The following is a 13,683-nucleotide window of genomic DNA, read 5'->3' as shown; positions in this document are numbered from 1 at the left end:
TTTATCCGTTCTAACCTAACTGCTCAGCAATTTCATTGAATGCCCACGAGTTCTTGTATTGTGAGAAAGGGAAAAAAGTACTTCTTTCTCTACTTTCTCCATCCCATGGATAATCTTGTAAACCTCTATCATGTCACCCCGCAGTCAACATTTCTCCAAGCTAAAGAGCCCCAAGCGTTTTACCTTTCTTCATAGGGAAAGTGTTCCAAACCTTTAATCATTCTAGTTGCCCTTTTCTGGACTTTTTCCAATGCTATAATATCCTTTTTGAGATGCGGTGACCAGAATTGCACACAGTACTCCAAATGAGACCGCACCATCGATTTATACAGGGGCATTATGATACTGGCTGATTTGTTTTCAATTCTCTTCCTAATCATTCCCAGCATGGCGTTGGCCTTTTAATGATTGATGAATTAAAAACTAATAAGTCACCATGTCCGGATGGCATACATCCAAGAGTTCTGAAAGAACTCAAAAGTGAATTTCTGGATCTCCTGACAAAAATATGTAATCTTTCATTGAAATCTGCCTCCGTTCCTCAGGACTGGAAAGTAGCAAATGTCACCCCCATCTTTAAAAAGGGTTCCAGAGGAGATCTGGGAAACTACAGGCCAGTCAGTCTGACTTCAATACCGGGAAAGTTGGTAGAAACTATTATCAAGGACCGAAAGAGTAAGCATATTGATGAACACAAGTTATTGAGGAAGACTCAGCATGGGTTCTGTAAGGGAAGTTCTTGCCTCACTAACCTGTTAGAGTTCTTTGAGGGGGTGAACAAACATGTGGACAAAGGGGACCCAATAGATGTTGTTTACCTTGACTTCCAGAAAGCTTTTGATAAAGTTCCTCATCAAAGGCTCCTTAGTAAGCTCGAGAGTCATGGAGTAAAAGGACAAGTCCTCTTGTGAATCAAAAACTGGCTAATTAATAGGAAACAGAGAGTGAGTATAAATGGGCAGTCTTCACAGTGGAGGACGGTAAGCAGTGGGGTGCCGCAGGGCTCAGTACTGGGTCCCATGCTCTTTAACTTGTTCATTAATGATTTGGATTGGGGGTAAGCAGTGAAGTGGCCAAGTTTGCAGATGACTCTAAATTGTTCAGGGTGGTGAGAACCAGAGAGGATTGTGAGGCACTCCAAAGGGATCTGTTGAGCCTGGGTGAGTGGGCGTCAACGTGGCAGAAGAGGTTCAGTGTGGCCAAGTGTAAAGTAATGCACATTGGGGCCAAGAATCCCAGCTACAAATACAAGTTGATGGCGTGTGAACTGGCAGAGACTGACCAAGAGGGAGATCTTGGGGTCATGGTAGATAACTCACTGAAAATGTCAAGACAGTGTGCGATTGCAATAAAAAAGGCCAACAGCATGCTGGGAATTATTAGGAAGAGAATTGAAAACAAATCAGCCGGTATCATAATGCTCCTGTATAAATCGATGGTGCAGTCTCATTTGGAATACTGTGTACAATTCTGGTCACTGCACCTCAAAAAGGATATTATAGCATTGGAAAAAGTTCGAAAAAGGGCAACTAGAATGATTAATGGTTTGGAACACTTTCCCTATTAAGAAAGGTTAAAATGCTTGGGGCTCTTTAGCTTGGAGAAACGTCAGCTGCGGGGTGACATGATAGAGGTTTACAAGATTATGCATGGGATGGAGAAAGTAGAGAAGTACTTTTCTCCTTTTCTTACAATACAAGAACTCGTGGGCATTCAATGAAATTGCTGAGCAGTCGGGTTAAAACAGATAAAAGGAAGTACTTCTTCACCCAGAGGGTGATTGACATGTGGAATTCACTGCCACAGGAGGTGGTGGCGGCTACAAGCATAGCCAGCTTCAAGAGGGGATTGGATAAAAATATGAAGCAGAGGTCCATCAGTGGCTATTAGCTACAGTATATTACTGGAACTGTCTGGGGCAGTGATGCTCTGTATTCTTGGTGCTTGCGGGGGAGGGCTAAGTGGAAGGGCTTCTAGACCCGCTTGTGAACCTCCTGATGGCACTTGGGGTTTTGTTTTGGGTTTTTTTGCCACTGTGTGACACAGAGTGTTGGACTGGATGGGCCATTGGCCTGATCCAACATGGCTTCTCTTATGTTCTTATGTGTTGCTTTCTGCTTAGGTATCTGAGTACCCAGGTGAGTTCCTCCATCATCTCTTCCACCGTGGTCAGTGACTATGAAGAGATCAGCACCTCCGTGCATTACCGTCTCCAGCATCAAGCACAAGTCCAGGTGAGGAATAGTCCCACTAGATGGTACATGGAACACAAGATCACCACAGGAACTTTCAGTAGGACAGCAGCTGCGAGTTCCCCATGGAAAGACAATTCAGGGGAGCTGCAGGGGCCCAATTTGGAATGGGACTGTGACATGGAGGGAGATGAAGCTTTCACCCTCCACTTGCACCATTAAGACCAACCAAGTTTTATTCAAGATTGAACTTTGTGTGCATGCACACTTTCTCAGATACATAGAAATGGAAGATAACCGTTCAGACTTGTAGACGGAGGCTGAATAACAAATTAGCGTGTAACATGATTACGGTCTTTTAAGATACATGGAGACATGAAGCACACAAAAACTCATACTTTAAATAAAACTGTTGGTCTTAAAAGTGCCGCTGGACTCTAACTTTGTTTTATTGCTGCAGACCAACATGGCTACCCAGTTTGGTGTAGTGGTTAAGTGTGCGGACTCTTATCTGGGAGAACCGGGTTTGATTCCCCACTCCTCCACTTGCACCTGCTAGCATGGTCTTGGGTCAGCCATAGCTCTGGCAGAGGTTGTCCTTGAAAGGACAGCTGCTGTGAGGGCCCTCTCCAGCCCCACCTACCTCACAGGATGTCTGTTGTGGGGGAGGAAGGTAAAGGAGATTGTGAGCCACTCCGAGACTCTTCGGAGTGGAGGGCGGGATATAAATCCAATATCTTTTTCTATCTTCTTCTACCCACCTGGATCAGGATCCAGGGAGAGTTATTTTCATGTGCACGTATTCAGTATGACTGTAACCCCACTTTGGGGCAAGTAGCCTGTTTTGAGTCATGACGGCTAAAGCCCTTCTTTCTTCTATGCCGTGGTCACGATACGAATCAGGCCCCTGCACAACTTCAGAATTGAATTCCCATGGGGAGTTCTCAGCTGCTATCCTAAATTAAGTCCCCATGATCATTACACATTACAGATAATGCCAAGTTTGGTGAAGTGTGCAACAGAGAGATCGCTGAGAGTATAGTGGAAAAATAAAAGGGGATAAGATTCAATCTTATAAAAAGTCAGGGAGTGGGAGACCTCTGGCTGGCTTCTGCATGACTGGTCACCTCTTTCAAGAAGCATGACATTTCATGCAAAATAAAATGACATGGGGGAGTGGAGGTGCTCCAGCAATGATAGCTACAAGATGAAATGCATCTTCAGAGTTGGACTGGCAACTGTTGGGGTTTGAAGCTACAGTTTCTGGGTTTGTGTGATGGTTCTTGTTCACCCCTGCTGATATGCTTGGATCTAGTAGTGATCAGCATGGCAGTTGCTGCAATGCTTAGCAGGCCAGTGTGCCAGACACTTAGTTTTTTATTTATAGCCAGGGTTTCTCTCTGATGGGGTGCCAAAGTGGCTTATAACAGTGTTCTCCCCTCATCAATGTATTCATAAAACAACAACCCTGCAAGGTAGACTAGACTGTGTAGAAGCAGTTAGCCCAAGATCACCCATCAATCTTCTATGGTAGAATTGGGATCCAGACCTGGGTATCCCAGATCCTTGTCCAACACTCTTAACCACTTCACCATGCCAACTTTCACTTGCAATCAGATCGCTGCGGGAAGCTGATATGTGGAGTACCCAAAATATTTTTGTCTAAGACCTCTTTCACTGGATTTTCCCTCTAAGAATCAGGGCTTCTTTTTTTTTAGCAGGAACTCCTTTGCATAGTAGGCTATGCCCTCTTAATGTAGCCAATCCTTCAAGAGTTTACAGGGCTCTTAGTACAGGGCCTACTGTAAGCTCTTGAAGGATTGGCTACATCCGGCTGATGTAGCAGGAACTCCTGCTACAAAAAAAGCCTTGCTAAGAATTATTCAGTGGGCGCAGCTTTTGCATCAGCACTAGCTCCCCATGCAGATTTGGAGCTGATTCCTTTTGGAGTTGAATTGGAGGCCAGCTGAGGGCTTCATCTGAGAGAGGCTCAGGCTCTTCCTTTTACCACTCTTTGCAGGGCCTGCCTGAGCAGCTGGTGGAGCCAGTGTGTGCCTTCTGGGACTTCAGCAGAAGGTAGGCGGATTTTGTGTGGGAGGACAACTCCTGTCCCTGCTCAGAAGGGGAAGTGTGCAACAGAAGAACTTGCTGGGAATGGGAGGGGGGAGCTGACATCTTTTTCTCCTGTATCACTGCAGACGCAACCAAAAGGCCTCCAATAGTCAGTCAATCACTCTCTTGTCAGAAGCTGACTGACCATTATGTGTCTGTTCTTACAACCAAATTGCAAGAAGGAGCCTGCCCTGCTGGGGAGGTTTCCTTTGGCAAAGTTATTTGCAAAGCAAGTGACCTTTGGTGAAGGCCCCCCTTAATTATGCCTCCTAGCTGGGACAGGGAAGAGGCACTAGGAGAATTATGACCCATGAGGAATGCGAGATGCTCAGTCCATCGTAAATATCAGCTGGCACCAGGATGTTGTTTTCCTGTCTGCATTGTCAATGAGGAGCAAAATGATGGGGGGTTTTGGATTCTGCCAGAGACTTGCCTTTAGGCACCAACCTGCTTTCCCAAACCAGTATCTTTTGCAAGCCCAGCCTGCAGAAGGCAATTGGCCTTCTGTATGGTGGGTCACAAAAGCACACAACAAAGTGATTGTCGTGCCATCACTGGAGTATGTATGAGCGGACAGGGGATCCTGGCAGCAGACTTGGCACCAAACTTTGTGGCTGCAGGAGTAGGTTTGAAAACAGCAGGCAGGCAGTACCTTAGTGAATTCTCAGGAGCCAGAGTAGTCTCAACCAATATTCCCTCTATCTGCAGTCTTGTGAGCAAAAATTCTACTTGTGAGCTACTGGCATTAAAGTTGTGAGCTACTGCATAAATTAGTGTGCTCTGGGGTTGTCCTTCTTGAGCTAAGACAAAAATGTGTGAGCTGGAGTTTAAAAATCTGTGAGCTAGCTCACACTAACTCAGCTTAGAGGGAACACTGGTTTCAACCAGATTTGCGGTAGTGCCCAAGGGAGGAGGCCTTAGTACTTTGCGGAGCCCTTTCCCATCGCCACTATTGCAGAGTGCAGAGCAGACAGATGCTTGGTTTGGCTCTTAGAATTTGGGTTGGATGTTACCTGAAATATAAACAATGGAAGTTTCCTGCTTTTACTTTATTTATACATATATCTTCCTTTTCTCCCCAGTGAGTATCCAAAGTGGCTTACAACATGATTCTTCCCTCCATTTTATTTTTACAACAGCTCTCAGAGATAGGTTAGGCTAAGTGTCACCCAGCAAGTTTCCATGGTAGCCAAGTGACTATTTGAACCTAGCTCTTCTAGATCCTGAGCCAACATTCTATCAAGTACTTAATACACCACACAGACTGTCCACACTGTAGTGGAAGTGCAAGACCTCAGACTGTCGTCTCCAAAGAGAGCTCAGGGTGATTGTTGTGCGCCGGATTGTGAGCTACTCTGCTGTAGAGGGAGCTTTGGAAATGTGCTCCGATTCCTTTCCTGTTTTCTCTGTCTGCCAGAGAATTCCAAACCATTGTGTGTGTCCTCTTTACCTTCTGTACCCTGGAGGCACAAGGCACACAAGTATTAGAGACCCATTTTCTCCTTCACAGTTGATTAGGATTTCACCAGACTCACCCCATGTATTCCAAGCTCTGATGTTCTGGATACATCTGTGAGCAGCTGTGCATGTGGAGGAAGAACAGATCTGCAGCTGACACTGCTTTGAGTCAAGGGAAGAGCTGGACTATGGGAGTCCATCCCTGTGATTCTTTTCTTTGGTATGCTGGGATGCTGATTCAGCCAAGAGAATACCACTTCCTGATATTTGGCCTTGGGGCACAACGGAGTTCTCACGTCCCTCCTGCTCATTGCTCTAGTGCTTTCCACTCTTCCACCCTTTGCTAGGCACAGCTCAAGGTAAAGATCTCAACATCTGTACCAACCAGGGTTTTCTTTCTCTCTGTCATGCCAGTCCTGAAGCTGGTGGAGGGTGGTCCTCCACAGGCTGCTCCGTCATAACCTCCCACACGGAATTTACCTCCTGCTTCTGCAACCACACCACCAACTTTGCAGTGCTGCTGCAGATCTATGAGGTGCAGGTAAGAAACAGTCAATCCCAGGGTCGGGGGGAGGAGGGCAAGACCCACTCAGGGCAGGCCCTCAGGCAGCTTGTTTTTCTGTGCTGTGCTAGAGGAGTGCAGAAGAGGAATCAACCTTGAAGACCCTGACTTTTGTTGGCTGCGGTGTTTCGTTCTGTGCCCTGATTGTCACCTTCATTCTCTTCCTGGCTGTCGGGTAAGGCTGTCGGGTGTGAAGGCTTGGATTAGGGGTCACAGTTCTAGATCACCATACAGGTGTGGGGCAGTTATGCCAAAGGGCCTGACTGCTGTCCCCACCACACGCATACCAGGTTGGCTGACAGCTAATAATTTGAGGATCCAGCAAACCCTTCCACAATCCCTTTGACTGTTATGCCCACCGGTACTTTGTCTCTGGATGAGTTTGGTGTAGTTTTTTGAAGGCAGCAGAAGATACCTGGCAAGAGCAGCAAAGCTGTGGGCTTTGATGGGTTGTGGAGTCCCCTCCCTTCGCAGTTTGTTCCATCTCATTCACAATTACCTATAGAATCATTTGTAGAAATTCAGAGCCAGTGCATGAAGAAAAAAGACAAGAGCCACCATTTGCTGGGACCTTCTACTAGAATTCTACCAGGGTCCTTTGTACTAGAGTTCCACTGATCCGCTTGTATAACCCAGGCCACTGTCTGCTAGAAGCAGGGTATCACATGTGCTGCAGGAAAGTACCTGTTGAGCAAATAGCAGTGAAGATGAGTGAAGTCACTACCTGTGATGCTTGCCAAGCAATGGCCCTGCATTTGCCTAATGCTCTGATAGAGCCAAGGGGAGGATTTCTTCATTGCTGCTGCAGTGACTGTCAGTTCCAGCTCCTAAGAAATGTGGGATGTTTATGGGCCAGAGGGAGGGTCCTCAGAGGTTGAGGCTAATTTCTCCACAAGGCCCAGTCCCCTGTGCTCTTGCAGCCTACCCACACCTAGCCCCCAGCCACCTCTTTCCTTGGATGTAAGCAGATGCAAACAACACTGCTGCATTGGCTCTAGAGAAGCATTGCTGTTGGCAACCCCATTACTCGCTCTTGCATTCCTTCTTTCCTGCAGTGTTCCCAAGAGCGAGCGGACCACCGTGCACAAAAACCTGATCTTTGCTTTAGCAGCTGCAGAAGCCTTGCTTATGTTCAGTGAACTGGCCAAAACCAACCAGGTAGGAAGGGGTGAGAACAGCAGGGCTGCAACTGTTCCTTCTGGGCCCTTCTCACACCACCCACTGCAGCAGCCCAAACAACATGTGAAAATAAATCACATGACTTGTCCATGCTTGACAGGATCCCCCAAATGTCATCCTGCTCACCCCCTCCCTCTTGGAGGCAGAGGAAGGGCAAAAGGTGGGCAGGCTCCAGTCCATCTCTTGGCCAGATGACCCTGTTCATTGCCTGAACCTCCCCTTTGCCTCCTGCCAGGGAGTGTGTTTTGCAGTCACTGCCTTCCTCCATCTCTTCTTCATGGCTGCCTTTGCCTGGATGCTGGTGGAAGGGCTTCTCCTCTGGAGCAAAGTGGTTGCTGTGAACATGAGCGAGGATCGACGGATGCGGTTCTATTACGTGACCGGATGGGGTCTGTGTTCGGGTGAAGCAGTGAGAGAGTGGGGGTGGGGGGAGGCCGATGGCATGGAATACTTTCTTTTCCTTCTTGAGGAATTCTTGATGCAGTTTAACAGACTCCTGTATTGTTGCTTGTGTTGCAAGAGAACTAACAAGCTCCCCTGGTAAGAGGAGTTAGACAAAGGAGGCCCATCCCCGTTCAGCCTTGGGTCACCTTGGGCCAGTTACTCTGTTTCAGCTTAATCTACCTTGCAGGACTGTTGTGTAAGTACAGAGGAGAAATATTTATGTGCTGCTTGCTGGGAGAAATATGAGCTGTTGTGATGTCATTTCACCACATGCAGCCCTCCTGGTGGGCAGTATAGTGTCTGTTCATAAAGAATTTGTATGAACAGTGTGAAAGTAAGTCATGTAAACACAACTTTTGCAAGGGGCCTGTTAGTTGCAGGAGGTTTTCTTGGAGATAAGGCTGAGGTTTGCAGCTGTTTAGAAAGAGGAGGCAGCCAGGGCCGGCACGTGGGAGTAGGCGAGGTAGGCGACTGCCTAGGGCGCCACCCTGCTTTGGGTTGTCATGAGGCACCCCTTACTCCCAAAAGTGGCCGGAAGTCACTAAAACACGGCACTCTCAAAAGAGCACGGTGTTTGCCCCACGCGCGCAAAGCTTGCACGTGAAATTGACCAGAGCTGGGGGGGGGGCGCAGAGGGCTGCCTGGAGCGGCAGAACCCCACACGCCGGGCCTGGATGCAGCATTCAAAGCTACCACAAGTGGTCCTCCTGGTATGCTCACCTTGCAAATATTAACCTGTGCTGGAATTGTGGTTTGCCTCCTCCTGAAAAACAATCCAGCTGTACCTTGCGTCTAGTTAAGACTCACGATGATGGGTAGATTTCCCCCTCCCACTTCACTGGTGAAGGGGTTCCAGAGCCTAGCAAGTTGGCCGTAGCAATTACCAAGACCATTCAGGGGTTAGGCAACTTTGTGTGCGGCAGCTGAAGTCAAAAGCCAAAGAAGTGATCTGCAGAGAGATGAGGAATGACTAAAGCTTGATGGGAGCTGAGACTGAGGAAGGTGGACCAAGAACTAACCATTAAGTACCTCTGGCTTTATGTTATATTTGACTCCCAGATAATTGCAATCCCAGGTGTACTCTGACATGGCAAAGAAAGATGGACTCTGCTTGTTGTAGGTCTTTTAAGGCTACAGGCCTCTGTCTGGAGCCCATAGAACCCTGCAAGCAGCAGCTCAGAATCCACCCCAGGCTGTGAGTTGGGTTATTCACAAAAATACTCATGACTCTGCATTTGTCTTTCTTGCCTGCACTTTCAGGGCTTCCAGTTGTTATTGTTGGTGTGACTCTGGCAACGTCATTCAACAAGTATGTGGCAGACAATCACTGTTGGCTGAATGTGCAAACGGACATCATCTGGGCCTTTGTTGGGCCAGTCCTCTTTGTTCTAACGGTAAGAATCAGAGTGTGTTTGCAAAGTCTGATGGGTGGATCTTGTTAGTTAAGGATATTGAGTATTTGAGAGGGGTCCCAGGGGAGGCCATTTTTTGGTCTTGCTTTCCAGTACATCATGCATGAAACATAAACGCATGAAGCCTCAGATTTGCCTGAAAGTCTTTTTTTTTATGCTGTACAAATCTCAGGTAGGTGAAATTGCTTGCAGCTATTTTGTTGTGTTAGAGGGATGCTCTCTCCATGTACATAGGGCTTTGGTATTATTACCTAGCATAATAGATAATGTTATATATTCATATGCCTTTCTTGTTGAGACTCAAGCTGGGCTACAGAATTCTGAAAAAATACAATAGAGATCAGTATAGTACCTGTTGCTAGGAAAAACTAAGGCAGCAAGTCTTGCTTTGGTCTTGCAAACGGAGAGACGTGACTTCCATTACAGAGTCAATCTGCCTCTTGCTGAACAGAGAAAGACCAAACATGAGGTAGATTGACTCTATAATGGAAGCCATGGCTCGCAAGACCAGAGCAAGACCAGAGCAAGACCAGAGCAAGACCAGAGCAAGACTGTTAATGATAGGGCATTTTAGAGGTATTGATTCATAGGGTTATTATAAGCAACTTGATGGCACTTAACACACATAGTACCTGTAACAAACATTGCAATAAAACTAGATTACGAAATTAAAGAACAGTGAACTAAAAGGAGTATATAAATGTATCTGATAAACAATGCAAAAGGGGGGGGGGGGAGAAACTGCTTAATTTTTCCAGGTGTTAAAACTATAGTGGTTTTATTACTTTTATAAAAACCACCCTCTTGAAGAATTTGATTCTATGCAATTTGTGGAATGATAAAGCAGTGGCACCTTCTGAGCGTTTTCATTCGGGCCATTCCACTAGAGAGGAGCCTCACACTTATTGAAGCCCTTACAGTGGCATAGCAGTGTTCACTGTTGTGGTAGTGGAGATTGCATATTCACTATAGAGGCAGAGGCTGGGGTTCCTTCCCTGACTGTTGTGCTGCCTGAAAGAACCCTCCTTTACTGCTGGCTTCAATCCTTTGCAGGTGAACACCTTTGTGCTTTTCCGCGTGGTGATGGTTACGGTCTCCAGTGCACGACGGCGCACAAGGATGCTGACACCCAACAGCAGCTTGGAGAAGCAGATTGGCATCCAAATCTGGTGAGTCAGACACTGGTTGTCAGGTTTTTGACAACCAGGCAAATAGCAACCCTGGAATGGTGTCCAATCAGGAAAAAAGTGCAGGGGGAGGCTTAAAACCATCCTTCCCGCACACCATGGTCCAAATCAGGGACCCTCTTGCCTACTAAGGGACTTCAATAAAAGAAAGCTGGGAAGCCCTGACATGGAACTCCCAGAGTTCAGGGGTCAGCAACCTCTGATTCTTGAGCCAAAACAGGTCAGAGCAGAAACAATTATGACTCTACTATGAAAGACTAAAATGTTTGGGGATTTGTTGATTTAGAGAAAAGATTACAGGGGGCATGGTGAGGTTTATAAATAAAATACATGGGGTGGAGAAAGTGGATTCCTCCTTCTTCCATAATACTCAAACTTGCAAGCACCCAGTGAAATTGATGGGCTAGCTATACAAGACAGACAGAAGGATTTATTTGCTCAGAGGGAAAAATGTGAATTTTCCTGACACAGCAATGATCACTGGTGTCATTAGCTTTAAAAAGAGCTTAGACAAATTCATTGAGGACAGGTCTATCCAGGGCTTTTTTTTGAGCAGGAACACTGTTCCAGCTGGCCTGGAGTTGGGGGGTGCGGCCTAATATGCAAATGAGTCCCCACCGGGCTTTTTTTTACAAAAGTGTGAAACAATGGTGATGTCAGGGGGTGTGGCCTAATATGCAAATGAGTTGCTGCTGAGCTTTTTCTACAAAAAAAAGCCCTGGGTCTATCAATGACAATTAACCACTATGGCTAAATGAATCTTCCTTGTTCAGAAGCAGTAAGCCACTAAATATTATTGCTGGGTGAGGCAGCAGCAGGGGCAGGTGTTGGTCTCTGCACCTTGCTTGTAGGCCTTCTGGAGGATCTGGTTGGCCATTATATTCAGCTAATGCATAGTCCACCTTTTTACACGCCGTAGACACCCTGATAGATTTTGAACTGTGATAGCATGTGGTCAGATCATTGTGTTTCTGACATACCTTTAACTAAAAGAACAAACACAGTTCTGCCTTTTAAATCAGTGAGACAGCAGGCATAATTGCAGGAAGCGGGGAGGGGTGAGGCAGTGATCATGGGTGTAAGTATTGTGGTGCTGCAGGCATGTCCCATTTTCAATTTTGAAATTTTGGAAGGTTTGCAGTGGCACCTTTTGCAAGCTGCATGAGTTTGGGATGTCCAGACAAGCAAGAGGGCAAATCTGTGCATGGCTTCACCCCATATCATTGTGATGAGTCTCTTGTCTCCCAATGTAGAGTGTGGCTCTCAGAGGGACATTGTCAGATTTTTCCCTGCAACCACCAAGCTAGTCAATTCAGCCTTTGGAATCAGGAAGAACTTCCTTGATGGTGCTAGCCAAGGACATTTGCATACTTGAAGAAGGCAAAGTCAAAATGACGCCACTCCTATGTGCAGTTCTGCCTGTTGCATGTAGGGAAATGTTTGACCCAGGATCCCGTTCCTCAAAGTGAGTGCTTCATGTCACTTGCCGGTATGGCTGGTCCTGGCTTGTTGCTCTGTCTCTCTTCAGAAGCCTCCCCTTTGTTCAGTCACCTCTATATCGCTCAGTCTTGCAAGAGCTTTCCCTCGATGCTGATAATGCTGCCTGGCCAAAAATCTCTTGTTGATGTTAAGCAGGCGCCACTTTGCAACCACCAGAGACACATTGTTCCTGCTGTTGCATAAATAAATGCTACTAAATTTGCAGACGTAGCCTGGCATTGGAGGGCAGGATGACATCTAATGGCCAGAGCCCCACAGAGAAGAAGGGGGGAAGGCAGTATGATCCCCTGCCTGGTGATGCCACAGACTTCCTCTTGAGCTCACTCCTGTTTGTAAACAAAGGGCAGGGTTGGCCAGGAAAGAAAGATGGTGGGTGGCATGGCCTATACTAGTACTATCAGCAGGCAGAGGAGCTTCTGTTTTGGCTTCTCTTCCTTGTTGAAGTCTTCAGGCTTGCCCTGTCAGTTATATTTCCCTTGATCAACACCAACGCAGGACAGAGAAGTCTGGGAGAACAACTCCCCCCCCCCCAACCTGGGTAAAAGTAAGAAAAAGGTCAAGATGGGTAGCTATGTTAGTCTGTCTGTGGCAGTAGAAAAGAGTAAGAGTCCAGTAGCACCCTAGAGACTAACAAAATAAGAAAAAAGGTCTCAGATTCCCACATATGGAATAAAACCAAACCTTCATATATCGGCATTGGAGCAGCAGGCACAAAGCCAAAAGATGCATCTGAACTCTCTCTTTAAAGATGAGCAGCCTCCAAAATACATCTTTGGCCTGCACAAATTTGATTTTCAGTAGCACAGTATGTCTTTGGGGGTGTAAATGCAACCTCCTTCTCCTGACTTGAGTTTTGCATGAAGTCAAGTTAATGGTGCATGTTTCTTCCCTTTCCTCCTGCCCCTTGCCAGGGCAACCGCTAAGCCTGTCCTGGTGCTGCTGCCCGTCCTTGGTCTCACCTGGGTGTGCGGTGTCCTGGTGCACCTCAGCATCACCTGGGCCTACATCTTCATAGTGCTGAATTCCCTCCAGGTGAGTCTTGCTCCAGGACAACAGGCTGCATTCTAAGGAGATGGTTTTCTCTTGGTTACATTTGAGGCTGTTCTAAACCAGAAGGAGCCTCAGAAGTAGTTTTTAGTGCTGCATTCTCCGCCTTGAAGTAGCCAAGATTTGGTTTCCTCTGAACACATACAGAGTGCCCTTTTCTTGATCTTGTGGGTTGGCAGGGGAGAGAGTGTTGGCCTCAAAAGGTTGCTTTGAGCTGCAGCAGCTCTCTTTTGGCAAATGGCTCAAGAGATTTTTCAGTGCAGAATTGCCCCTTGCAACTTCCAGCACCATCCGACAGAGCAGACACAGGGACCACTGTTTGTCTATCTGTGGAAATGCCCCTTCCATGTATCATCCACCTTTGTTCATTGGCCATGCCTTCACGACTTTGCTCAACTTGGAGCATCCTGCAATAACCCCTTTTGCCTTGGTTTATTTTGCACTTGGGCCAGTGTTCTTATCTTAACCCACACATCCACCCAACTCCTCCCTTCAGATTGAAAAGCAGCCCTTAGCTGTTCTTTTTTTTCAGAAGGAGAAATACCCTAGAAATAAAAATAATCTCCTGGAGAGTGCGAAGGGGGATTGGC

General features: G+C 46.7%; 1 protein-coding gene across 2 annotated transcripts in view; it reads left to right on the top strand.

The window, feature by feature from the left end:
• The window catches only part of ADGRD2 (adhesion G protein-coupled receptor D2), a 66,093-nt gene that overhangs the window by 19,025 nt on the left and 33,385 nt on the right, over positions 1-13,683 (top strand). For both annotated transcript variants that reach the window (XM_060251224.1, XM_060251225.1), the window contains exons 12-20: positions 2,123-2,234; positions 4,213-4,268; positions 6,177-6,303; positions 6,396-6,499; positions 7,380-7,482; positions 7,739-7,892; positions 9,208-9,341; positions 10,413-10,528; positions 12,958-13,078. In XM_060251224.1, coding sequence (XP_060107207.1) covers positions 2,123-2,234; positions 4,213-4,268; positions 6,177-6,303; positions 6,396-6,499; positions 7,380-7,482; positions 7,739-7,892; positions 9,208-9,341; positions 10,413-10,528; positions 12,958-13,078 — 1,027 coding nt within the window. The remainder of the gene's footprint in view (positions 1-2,122; positions 2,235-4,212; positions 4,269-6,176; positions 6,304-6,395; positions 6,500-7,379; positions 7,483-7,738; positions 7,893-9,207; positions 9,342-10,412; positions 10,529-12,957; positions 13,079-13,683) is intronic.

The sequence above is a fragment of the Heteronotia binoei genome, chromosome 12 (assembly GCF_032191835.1).
Source record: "Heteronotia binoei isolate CCM8104 ecotype False Entrance Well chromosome 12, APGP_CSIRO_Hbin_v1, whole genome shotgun sequence".
Classification (NCBI taxonomy): domain Eukaryota; kingdom Metazoa; phylum Chordata; class Lepidosauria; order Squamata; family Gekkonidae; genus Heteronotia; species Heteronotia binoei.
The sequence above is the reverse complement of the archived record's forward strand: the minus strand, read 5'-3'. Positions and strand labels throughout refer to the sequence as shown.